General features: G+C 44.3%; 2 protein-coding genes across 2 annotated transcripts in view; one reads left to right on the forward strand and one right to left on the reverse strand.

The window, feature by feature from the left end:
• The window catches only part of LOC110525522, a 500086-nt gene that overhangs the window by 451002 nt on the left and 36030 nt on the right, over positions 1-13054 (forward strand). The gene's annotated exons all lie outside the window — the stretch shown is intronic.
• The window catches only part of LOC110525124 (citron rho-interacting kinase), a 92091-nt gene that overhangs the window by 60237 nt on the left and 18800 nt on the right, over positions 1-13054 (reverse strand). The window contains exons 4-15 of the mRNA XM_036979640.1: positions 12149-12268; positions 8356-8526; positions 8215-8268; positions 7963-8016; positions 7308-7448; positions 3890-4015; positions 2874-2969; positions 2531-2647; positions 2150-2259; positions 1861-2035; positions 544-741; positions 367-420 (exon numbers count right to left, since the gene is read on the reverse strand). Coding sequence (XP_036835535.1) covers positions 367-420; positions 544-741; positions 1861-2035; positions 2150-2259; positions 2531-2647; positions 2874-2969; positions 3890-4015; positions 7308-7448; positions 7963-8016; positions 8215-8268; positions 8356-8526; positions 12149-12268 — 1416 coding nt within the window. The remainder of the gene's footprint in view (positions 1-366; positions 421-543; positions 742-1860; positions 2036-2149; positions 2260-2530; positions 2648-2873; positions 2970-3889; positions 4016-7307; positions 7449-7962; positions 8017-8214; positions 8269-8355; positions 8527-12148; positions 12269-13054) is intronic.

A 13054-nucleotide genomic window follows, 5' to 3' on the forward strand; every position in this document is an offset into this window, starting at 1 on the left:
TCCCAGAGGCGCCTCTTCACTGTTGACATTGAGACTGGTGTTTTGGGGGTACTATTTAATGAAGCTGCCAGTTGAGGACTTTTGAGGCATCTGTTTCTCAAACTAGACACTCTAATGTACTTGTCCTCTTGCTCAGTTGTGCACCGGGACCTCCCACTCCTCTTTCTATTCTGTTTAGAGCCAGTTTGCACTGTTTTGTGAAGGGAGTAGTACACAGCGTTGTACGAGATCTTCAGTTTCTTGGCAATTTCTCACATGGAATAGCCTTGATTTCTCCGGAAAAAGAATAGACTGGGTATACATTTTTCATAACATCAACCTTAATACAAGACTAATTGAAAACATAGAGAGAGAGAGGTGGCATACCGCACAGCTGTCTCTGAGGGCATCATACTTGCGCTGGATCTCGTCTCGGTGGGCCTACCAGACAGATAGAGAGAGGGACAGGTTTGGTGGCTGTACTACAGTACTTCATCATAGCATAGTAATAACATGAGTAATAACAATAAACTGTTACAGTATGTATGTCCGTCTTGCACTCACTCTAAGAACACAGATTTCCTCCTCAGCCTCAGCGGTGGTGTCCTCGAGCTCTGATTTGGCCTGCTGCAGCTGACTTTCCAGGGATTGGCGTGCTGCTTGTAGCCCACTGATCTGAGAAACCCTCTCCTGTAACGACAGAGTCAGCTCCGTCCCCTGACGCTTGATCTCCAGCTTCTGCTCCTCATGCTCAAGGCCCATCTAACGACATGACGGACACACAGAGAGAAGGGAGAGACAGAAAGGGGTCAGGCTGAGGAAGGAGAGAGTCAGAGAGTAGAGTCATCCAGAGGAATTATAGAGTCAGAGAGTAGAGTCATCCAGAGGAATTATAGAATCAGAGAATAGAGTCATCCAGAGGAATTATAGAGTCAGAGAATAGAGTCATCCAGAGGAATTATAGAGTCAGAGAGATGAGTCATCCAGAGGAATTATAGAGTCAGAGAGATGAGTCATCCAGAGGAATTATAGAGTCAGAGAATAGAGTCATCCAGAGGAATTATAGAGTCAGAGAGATGAGTCATCCAGAGGAATTATAGAGTCAGAGAATAGAGTCATCCAGAGGAATTATAGAGTCAGAGAGTAGAGTCATCCAGAGGAATTATAGAATCAGAGAATAGAGTCATCCAGAGGATTATAGAGTCAGAGAATAGAGTCATCCAGAGGAATTATAGAGTCAGAGAGATGAGTCATCCAGAGGAATTATAGAGTCAGAGAGATGAGTCACCCAGAGGAATTATAGTCAGAGAGTGGAGTCATCCAGAGGAATTATAGAATCAGAGAATAGAGTCATCCAGAGGAATTATAGAGTCAGAGAATAGAGTCATCCAGAGGAATTATAGAATCAGAGAATAGAGTCATCCAGAGGAATTATAGAGTCAGAGAATATAGTCATCCAGAGGAATTATAGAGTCAGAGAGTAGAGTCATCCAGAGGAATTATAGAGTCAGAGAGTAGAGTCATCCAGAGGAATTATAGAGTCAGAGAGATGAGTCATCAAGAGGAATTATAGAATCAGAGAGTAGAGTCATCCAGAGGAATGATAGAGTCAGAGAGTAGAGTCATCCAGAGGAATTATAGAGTCAGAGAGTAGAGTCACCCAGAGAAATGAGATAATCAGAGAGATGCTGATCTGGCAAAACAACTACCGACATTTCACCCTACATGACCCTCTATCTGGCATCTCTCTCTGCCAACCCCCGACAGCTCTTCTGGCTCCTTCCTGCACTCCCCTCTCCTCCTTCATGTGACACTAACCATTCTGTCCTCTCCTTCCTTCTCTGCCCTCCTCACCTCCCCCTCTCCTCCTTCTCTCCTCACCTCTCTCAGCCTGTTCTCCAGCTCCAGCACTCGGCTCTTGTTGCTCTGCTCCTGCTGACTCATCTTCTCCAGGTGCTCTTCCAGCTTGGCGTTCTGGGCCTCTAGTTTCCCAGCCTGAGACTCCAGGTAGAACTTCTGTTGTCTCAGCTCCGAGATCATCTCCTCCTGGGCTTTCCTGTCAGGCCCAGACAGATAAACAAACACGCAGCACAGTCAGTATCACTGTGTGGAGAATCCTCCTAACTAATTAACCAACTAACTAACTAACTAACTAGTCCACAACACTCACATGTTCTTCTGGGTGTAGATGCTGCTGTTGGCTGCCAGTTTGTTGGCCTCAGATAGCTCAGTAATCCTCTGCTCCAGGCTGGCCATCTTTGAGTCCATGGCGTTTATGGTCTGGGATGGACAGAAGAGTTTCAACACACATTTACATATACCAGCCTCAACATGTCTGACAATTTGCAGTACATTCATCATGTTACCTAATTTATAAAATGCTCACTACTATTGTCAAAACAAAACAGTACATGTCCAATATATGACAGTTGCCTTGCAACAAGTTCTTTGAAATAAACCAAGTCAGTGTGATTAATGTGAAAAATAAACCAATTCAGTGTAATGTGAAAATAGGCCTGGCCACATCCTAACTAGGCTGGCCAGCTCTCACCGCCTTCTGCTCACTGATGATGCTGCACTTCTCCTGGACCTCCTCCTCATACTTGCTCTGACTGGATTCCAGCATCTCCTTATCTGCCATGCCTGCCTTCATCTGGTTCTCCAGAACCTGGTTAATATAAGAGAGACAACACAATATCAACGAGGCTACAGCTCAGGATCAAGGCCCAGTCAGAGTTTTCGTGACCAAGGGACCTGCCCAGGAAAAACTCTGGGCCCTAGTTAAAGCCGGCAACATCCCCTAACAGTGTGAATACACCAGTAGTCCTTAATATGATACTCTCCTGAATGGGTGTGCTAAACAGGAGAGAGATGTTGAGGCTCTGGAGCTCTACCTTGATCTTCTCTTCATAAAGCTTCTCCTTGTGCTCCAGGTGGGTCTCCACGCGTTGGGCTGTGGACTGGCTCTCACGCAGACTCTCCTCCAGGTCCTATGCAAACGAACACGTTAGAGTACATTGTTTATTCAGCCTTTTCACATTAGGACACAACGCCATGATATTATGCAGTAGAGCAAGGATAAAATGTACACAAAAAAATCTCAGGCAAAATAAAAACTGATAGCTGTGCCACCAGAGACTCTGGGTTCGCGCCCAAGCTCTGTCGTAAGCGGCCGTGACCGGGAGATCTGTGGGGCGACGCACAATTGGCATAGCGTCGTCCGGGTTAGGGAGGGCTTGGCCGGTAGGGATATCGTTGTCTCATCACACACCAGCGACTCCTGTGGCGGGCCGGGCGCAGTGCGTGCCAACCAAGGTGCACGGTGTTTCCTCCGACACATTGGTGTGGCTGGCCTCCGGGTTGGATGCGCATTATGTTAAGAAGCAGTGCGGCTTGGTTGGGTTGTGTATCGGAGGACGCATGGCTTTCAACCTTCGTCTCTCCCGAGCCCGTACGGGAGTTGTAGCGATGAGACAAGATAGTAGCTACTAACAATTGGATACCACGAAATTGGGGAGAAAAAAGGGGGTAAAAATTCAACAAAAAATATATATATATTTTTTTAAAGATCTGTGTTCACAATCTGCCACTTTTGGGTCTGAGACAGAGAGAAACCACGCTGTGAATGACCCCCAGGGAGTGAGGGCTGAATCCTAATGTGAGACCATCACTGATGTCAATGGGAGATGCTTGAAAATTACGCTTACGAACGCAGATCTCAAGTTAGGATTTGGCCCAGACTGAATAATAAGGTGAGGGAGTGTGAGTATGTGTGTGTATCTAAGCGAGTGTGTGTATGAGCAGTGAACACACATATGTCCTGAAGGGCTTGTGTGATAATCACTCCAAAGAAGGGCATAGTTGTGAGGGCCAGAGGGGGGCGGAGGGCCCCTCTTTCCCCTCCCCTTACCATGATTTGATCCGTCATCTGCTGGACCTGCTGGGCCTTGCTCTGCATGTCCTCCTTCAGCTTACTCTCCCTGCGCTCAACTATCTCCAGCCTCTTCACTTGGCTCTCCAGGGTCCTCCTGCCATCCTGCACACAAACACACACACACCCACCACTCAGGCTAGAGAAAGTCTGCTGCCACCAGTAAAAGTGAGTTTATCCAGCTCTCTTTTTTTCAATGAATCCTTTCTTTGTTGTTGTAGTTGTGGTGGGGTCAGTACTGGGGTTGTTATGGCGACCACATTACCGACACACCCGTGGTCACCAGTCATGATGGCAGTCAAATTCCATGTGACCGTCTAGTCACGGTAATTAGGCTTCTCCAAGCTCTGATGCTGCTGATGGTCATTTGATACTGCTGATGGTAGACTACCAAACTTGCTAACTGCCTGGTACTCAGCACTCTATTGTCCCTCTAATTACTCTGACATCAATGCAAATGTAATCAAAAATCTAATCAAACACTTCGTGAGAGCCCATGAGCTAATGTTGCGCAACATTTATATAGGCTACACAATTGCATTAGAAAACAAGAGTGATGGTCTCTATTAAAAAAAGAGGAGGCTACAATAAACTTTCTATAGGCTAGGCCTACTATATTTATTTTTCAACTTTCCTCACATTAAGCACATTGCTTCTCTTTACAACAGGAGTATAGCCTACTTGGCTGGCATGAAAATGAACCACAAGAGAAGCGTCCTCCATTCGTTATTTAAGTGCATAGATGACATGCCCAGCTTAAGGCAAATAGCGCATGCTTTTTTTCAAATCATAGTTGCACAGCTCATGTAGCCTAGCCCATATGCCTATATGTTTTGATACCATTTATATCACAACTAAAGTGGCCAAATAACCTCTTAAAATGAACCACATGAATCTGCTTTACAAGGGGTGTAGAGCCTAACTGGCATACATAAGCATCAGGTGAGTTTCAAGTTTGGGGAAGATCATTTTCATAGTAAGGCATTACATGCATAATCGCATTTGTGGTCACTTTTGAGAATAGTGTTTTCCTGCTAATGGAACATTTGCGCTTACAGCCAACTGCCCTGTGCGCATTCCTGCACTTATAATGTGACAGTCTAATAGTTTATCAACATTTTAACTTCTTAGTGATCCCTTCACGCGCCCGGGATTGATTTGACAACACTCAAATAAATAGCAGCGCTCAAATTCAAAAACAGAAATAATCATAATAACAATTAATAAATCATACAAGAGTTATACATTGAATTAAAGATGAACTTCTTGTTAATCCAGCCACAGTGTCAGACTTCAAAAAGGCTTTACGGCGAAAGCAAACCATGCTATTATCTGAGGACAGCACCCCATCAAACAGACACATGTAAATCATAATTCAACCTGCCAGGCACGACTCAAAAGTCAGAAATAGCATATAATTCATGCCTTACCTTTGAAGATCTTCTTCTGTTGGCATTCCAATATGTCCATTAAACATCACAAATGGTCCTTTTGTTCAAGTAATTCTGTTGATATATCCCCAAAATGCCCATTTATTTGGTGCGTTTGATTCTGAAAATACACCGGTTCCAACTCGCGCAACATGACTACAAAATATCTAATAAGTCACCTGTTATCTTGATCCAAACATTTCAAACAACTTTCCTAATACAACTTTAGGTATTTTTAACATAAATAATCGATCAAATTTAAGACGGAATAAACTGTGTTCAATAGCGGATAAAAACAAAGTGGCGCGAGCTTTCAGGTCGCGCACCCCAACCACAACAGTACATTTCACTTGACCCTCATTTTGAACTGCCCTACTTCTTCATTTCTCAAAGGAAAAACATCCACCAATTTTTAAAGACTGTTGACATCCAGTGGAAGCGATATGAACTGCAAGCAAGTGCCTTAGAAATCTAGTTCCCCATAGAAAACCAATTGAAAAGAGAGTGACCTCAAAAATAAAAATTCCTGGATGGTTTGTCCTCGGTGTTTCACCTGCCAAATAAGTTATGTTATACTCACAGACATAACTTTAACAGTTTTAGAAACTTTAGAGTGTTTTCTATCCAAATCTACAAATCTATATGCATATCCTAGCTTCTGTGCCTGAGTAGCAGGCAGTTTACTTTGGGCACACTTTTCATCCGGATGTGAAAATAGTGCCCCCCCTTAAGAAGTTTTTAAGCTAAATGTGCTCTTCTGTTGTCTCAGGCTCATTGCTTAAAACCGTTTTTTTGATGCTAGTGGTTGTATTAATTTGGGATCTATCGCATCCCACAACTGTCCCAGACTGTTTGGAATATTTATTTTCCCACAAAATAGAATACTTCGACTTTTGTACTATGGGTAGGTTGTTGCTTTTGCTAGCAAAGGCTAGTGCTTTTGCTGTTCGTTAGGCCTACTCATCTTGTTGACTGACAAAAAGTAAATCGGGGCAGTTCTTCCAATATCTTCAATATGCACCTCGGAATTGCACAAGGACGCTTGCAGTTGCGTCCCGGATGTGTCTGTCTTCACTTGTAGCTCACGTGACTGAAAGCCATGTGAGTGAGAGGTGCCTCCGCAGGCAGCAGGGAGAAGGGAATTATAATTATTATATTCAGCCCAAGGGCACAACGACCACTGGCTGCAAATGCGTAGTTTTTTTATGGCCACACAATGGGGATGCAGCCGGGAAATTCGAGGCATTATCAAATGCTTGTCAAATTGTGAATGAAAGACTGATGAATGGTGTCTGCGCAAAAAAAGAAAGCAGAGCTCATGCCTTTCATGCGACTTTTAAAAAAATGAATCATTAGTGGCATCATGCAGCCTTAGAATGTATTAAAAATCAAAACATATAGCCTAACATTTGTATCACAACTAAAGTTACATAAATAACTATAAAAAATGCATATAGGATTACTTGTTTTTTTTGTTAACCGCTCAACAGAATGGCTGTGGAGAAAACATCCTTTCTATTTCCTTCAGCGTTGTTCTATTGTATTATTCATACTATAAAGTAATATAAAATAATGCCACGGAATTCTAAGCAAATCTTGTCTGTTAAATGAACTAGTGTAGCACACAGCCACATAGCATAGCCAGATCAGGGCCTAACATAAGGACAACGCAGCTATTATGTTCTTCTGAAATAGACTGCATTTTAGTCATATTATATTTCTTTAGACCTGACTAAAATAAATAAGGGATTCATTGGGAAGGTGTAGGCTATACTACATGGACTTATTAGACTTTTTAAAATGTAGATGTTCCAAAGGTCTGCATCAGTGGCTTGTAGGCTATGCATGGAAGCCAGGAGATGCTAAATGTGTGCATGCTAATTAACAGTCAATTGGCAGTTATTTGCTAGACAATCACTGGCTGACAAAATGTCATGACTGCCACAGCCCTAGTCAGTACTGCATACCTCTGTCTCTCTTAGGCGTCTCCGGAGGCTGTCACTGGAGTCCTCCTTGGTCTGAAGCATCTCCAGCTCATGTTCCATGCGCTCCTTAGCCACCCTGATACTATAGAGGAGATCTGTGGTCTCCCTACTCGCCTTCACTGCCTGTGTTATTGGCCGGGGAACAACAAAGACTTTCTGTCACCTATCTGACATTTGCATAACTTTAAGCTGTCATATTTTAAGCTCTGCGGGCTTTATTGGTAGTTGCATGCATGAATAGCCTAGAATACTGGGTGAAAATGTGATTGATTGTGCCTCTAAAATATGTGCCCATACATGGCTTTAGAGGAAATGGCTTTAGAGTTATTTTGAAAATGTCTTCATTTAATGTAGTCATCGCTATAAAACATATTACATAGAGAAACCAACATTGTCTGAAAAATATTTTGATAGCTGGCAATTAAGCAGAAACTGACAAATTATGATTTTAGATACAGTTGATTTATTCTCAGGCCACAATTCAGCATCTGCTTTACAGGACAATGGAGGAGTTGACACACATCATTAGCAGAGAGAGAGGACTTTCACATGTCTGTGTTTGATAAGCACCTATTCTTCCCTTAAAGCACATGCTGAATATGAATTATCCATGAAGTTTTCAACAAAAATATTCTACCTTGGAAAGCTTATCTTGGAGATCCTCAATTTTCACTTTCTGTTCAGCATTGGTCTGAAACAGAGAAATAGAGAGAAAAACATTTTAAGCTAAATATTTCACAATCCATATGAGTTCAGTCCCAAACCATCTTCATGGTTTCATTCATGATGGGATAATTTGTCTCCTAACCACTGAACATTACTTTAAGGAAAATATACTGTATGACCATCCAGGGCATCAACAGGAGATCCACATGGACCGAAGTTGTACCTTCTCCAGCTTTGACAGAAGCTCCTCTGTATCAGTTTTTCCTTGCTCCTTGGCCTGTGTGAAAATAACCAGAAAATCAGTTAAACCCCCTGCTTTCAAAACCAACACATGCCTTTCAAGTTCTCTGAATAGTTACAGCACCTTCTGCATCCTTTGTTGACAGTCTGCTGCTTTCCTCTTCAGCTCTTCGCTGGTCTGACGGGACTCCTTCAGCTCCGACTCATACAGGTCGCTACGACGACGGGCCGCAGACAGGTCCTCCTCCAGCTGCCTGATGGCCACGCGCATCTCCTCCAGCTGGGCATGATACTCCTGCAGAGGGATGAGAGAGGAACGAGGGATGAGAGAGAGGGATGGAGGAGTGCAGAGGTGAAAGATACACGGAAAAGGATAAATGACAAAAAAGTGAATAGAAAGGAACAAATGGAAAGCATCCCAGAAAGAGATTAGACATGAGAGAGGGAGTGATGGGGCGGAGTGGTACAAAGAATAGACAGAAGAGGATATACGGTATAACAGAGTCTTTTGAACAAAGAGTTATGGAACAAGAAACGTTGCGGCAGAGAACAATTGCACTAGCCAAAGTCATTTAGTGTCCTTGTCCTCTAAGGGTCGAATGATGATTAGATACGGCTAGCAGCATTCCTTTCCACATCGTGGCCGAGTCACGGGGCATGCAGCAGTCCTGATTATCAGGCTGGTTGGGACTAGCAGAGGCTAATGAAAAGTAGCATGACCCCGGTGCCTGGGGAGAGTGAGAGCACCCTGACAATGGAACATGACAGGTGCAGCAGATAGCATCAGCAGCACCAGCCAGCACCTCGTCAGTCCCCTTTCAATTAAAAGTGCTCCTCCTGTTTCCATTCATTCAAACCCTGCGAAGTGCCTGATGCGTGTCTCCAAGGACGTCCGCCTGTCATCTACAGTAAGTAACAGGAAGACACCTCATGAGTCATGAAACATTATAGTAACACACATTTTTTTAAATGTTGCATCCTCTAATTTAGTGTGCATTAATATGAAAGACAAAATAATGTCATAGTTTGGACCTCCTTTATAACGTTAATAAGATACAAAAAGCGTTTGATATTTAAGTGAATGATGATTGATAAAGGTTAAATATTCATATCTTTTTTAAATTGTCATTGTCAATTACAGTTCTTTACATATCCTAGGTAATGAGGAAGAAAAAGGCAAACAGTAAATGAAATGTATAAACGGAATGCTAATTGAAAGTTCTCACATTAGCCATATTTGCATCAACTGAATAAACCTGACACCACAGGGACCTCTCATTGAATCTCTTTGAAGAATACAAAAAACATCTGTTTCAAGTGGGAAAAGACTTTGCGGTGTTTCGTCTGCGAGCTGACTCAGAGCCCTAGTTCCTCAGTGTCACCTGGATCACAGAAACTCTCTGGCAGCCCTAAACATAAGTCAGCAGGAGAACTGAACTAGGCCAGGGCTTTAGCACAGAGCTAAGTGGTACCCATGGAGAAGGATGGAGTGAGCCAGGGGCAGGAAGGAAGGGATCAGATTAGAGAGCGGCAGAGAAAGAGAGGGAATACGGGGTGAATACAATAGGTTTGTGCATGCCAGAAGAGCTGATTCAGAGTTTTCATGTGAATATACTCAATACACTCACACACACACGCATATACACACATGTACAAACACATGCACACACACACATGCGCGCACACACACACTCACACAGGGAGTGTCTCCCTATCGCCCTTGCTGACACACTCCATCTGGGCGCTTCAAACACAGTAGGTGTAGCCCTGACAGGGAGAGTGACAGTTCTACTGTAACCTCTTAGGATGGGGAGACTAATCCATGGTCCTGGGGAAAAAAACACAACAGCTTTGCCTATACCTCTTCCCACTGCCTTACAGAACAGATGTATCCTTCCTTTCAGTCATCTTTAGACAGGTTTGTCTGTGCCAGAGGTACATTTGCTGACAAAGTGGTCAAATAAAGCTTACTTTAGGTAGGTACTAGAACTGAATTAAACCTACCTATCCACAAATACAACACTGAGTCAATAATTTCCATTGCTAATTTCCAGGTTTGCATTAATAATAATTATGATAATGAATGCCATTTAGCTGACACTCTTATCCAAAGCGACTTTTACCTATGGGTGGTCCCGGGAATTGAACCCACTATCCTGGCATTGTAAGCTCTACAAACTTAGCAGACCGGTGCGCTGTATCAGTGAGCGGTAAGTATACCATCCATGGACGACCATGGATTGGCTGTGAAGACTACAGAGCAGTGTAAATGGCAGTGAAGGGGTTAACAACAACACTCTAGTTCCCATAATGTAAGATCCAAGGCCCCCATCGCCTCATCACGACAGCCTGCCCACTGCATCAGCAGCACTGCACACTCTCCACTTCTAGGTATGGATGATTCACATTGCCATGACAACCATCGCACTATAGAGCTTGTGCCTGGTAACCAATGCCAGCAACTGCTAAGGGGAACAGGTTGTTTTTCTATTACCTTTTTTTGGATTCTGCTCTGTGGTTTGGAGGGGGGGGCATATATTTTATGCTGTTTGCTGTTCTCTACTGTCAACCTCTCAATATCCTAATTCTCAAACCTTCACCGAATCAGATCATTGTTTATGTGCGCACACACACACACAGACACACTATTTGGATAATGGTTGTCTCAGTGTAAATCTGTCCTTCCTCTACATTACTCTGTTGATCAGCAGAGTTCAGGAGACACTGCATCACTCCTGAGAGTAGCGATGGATAGATACACAGGAGACACCTTGATGTACTGCGGCACTGAGCTATGCAGATGCATGCTACTATCAGAGAGATGTCCACTGAGCCTTTTTCATGGTAAGGACAGGTCAAATGCATGAGAGTGCATTTGGGTTCATGTCCACTGTTAGAACAGCATACTGCAGACTGCTAGGAAGGCTCAATGTTGATACTCACTGAAGGTAATCGCTACTATTACTTCTATTGCTATCAGACTTCTATTATGTGGTACTCAAGCCTTGTTATAGTTTTCTGCCTTACTCTGATTATCCTTATTCGATAAAGGCAATGAAACCACATTATTAACACACATTCATCTGAATAGGGTTCCAGCAGTCAGGAATCCTGAGCCAGGGTGTTTAATAGTACACTGGCTCCACCTGCACAGGGAGCACTGAGCATGGAGCACGGAGCAAGGAGCATGGAGCACGGAGTAGGGATCACGGAGCAAGGAGCAGGGAGCAGGGAGCAGGGACAAGCGAGCAGAGAGCAGGGAGCAGGGAACAGAGAGCAGGGACCAGCGAGCAGAGAGCAGGGAGCAGGGAGCAGGGACCAGCGAGCAGAGAGCAGGGAGCAGAGAGCAGGGACCAGCGAGCAGAGAGCAGGGAGCAGAGAGCACAGAGAAGAGAGCACGAAGCAGGAAGTAGGGAGCACAGAGAACGGAGTAGGGATCACGGAACAAGGAGCAGGGAGCAGGGAGCAGGGAGCAGGGACCAGCGAGCAGAGAGCAGGGACCAGCGAGCAGAGAGCAGGGAGCAGGGAGCAGGGACCAGTGAGCAGAGAGCAGGGAGCAGAGAGCACAGAGAAGAGAGCACGAAGCAGGAAGTAGGGAGCACAGAGAACGGCATAGGAGGCAGGGCGATGGGAGCAGTGAGGAGGCCTCAACACCCTCTTCCTCTGTAATTAACATGGCTGTAGCAGGAGTAGCACTCGACTCACACACCACAGGGATGGGCAAGGTCAGGTCAACCCAGAACTGTACATCCATCCACAGCACTCTGGATAGAAGCTAGAAGGATAGAAGGATCAGCTTACCATCCCCAAATCTTAACCCTAAACATTATAGTTTAGGGACAACGTTGTGCAACTCCCTCAACAACCCACAAACCCTGCCAGACCTCTGTTGCCCCACAGGAGGGTCTCTCCTCTACCTGTTCTTTAATCTCCTGCAGCTTGTTGCTCTGCTCCCGGATGCCGTGGAGGAGCTGCAGTGCCTTGTCGTCTTCCTGGGAAACCTCCATACGGGCCTGCTCCAGACTAAGCTTCAGACTCTGAAACACACACATACAGTGCATTAGGAAGGTATTCAGACCCCTTTACTTTTTCACATTTTGTTACGTCACAGCCTCATTTTAAAATGGATGAAATAGTTTTTTAAAACTCATAAATCTACACACAATACCCCATTGTGACAAAGCAAAAACAGGTTTTTAGACATTTACGCAAATGTATATATTTTTTTAATGGAAATATTACATTTACATAATTATTCAGACCCTTTACTCAGTACTTTGTTGAAGCACCTTTGGAAGTGATTAAAGCCACAAGTCTTCTTTGGTATGATGCTACAAGCTTGGCACACCTGTATTTGAGGAATTTCTCCCATTGTTCTCTGCAGATCTTCTCAAGCTCTGTCAGGTTGAATGTGGTGCGTCGCTGCACAGCTATTTTCTGGTCTCTCCAGAGATGTTCGATCAGGTTCAAGTCCGGGTTCTGGTCGGGCCACTCAAGGACATTGAGAGACTTGTCCCGAAGCCACTCCTGCATTGGCTTGTCTGTGTGCTTAGGGTCGCGGTTCTGTTGGAAGGTGAACCTTTGCCCCAGTCTGAGGTTCTGAGTGCTCTGGAGCTGGTTTTCATTAAATATCTCTCTGTACTTTGCTCTCTTCATCTTTCCCTCGATCCTGACTAGTCTCCCAGTCCCTGACACTGAAAAACATCCCCACAGCATGATGTTGCCACCACCATGCTTCACCATAGGGATGGTGCCAGGTTTCCTCAAGACATGTTGCATAGCATTCAGGCCAAAGAGTTCAATCTTGGTTTCATTAGACCAGA

Source organism: Oncorhynchus mykiss, chromosome 6 (genome assembly GCF_013265735.2).
Source record: "Oncorhynchus mykiss isolate Arlee chromosome 6, USDA_OmykA_1.1, whole genome shotgun sequence".
NCBI lineage: Eukaryota > Metazoa > Chordata > Actinopteri > Salmoniformes > Salmonidae > Oncorhynchus > Oncorhynchus mykiss.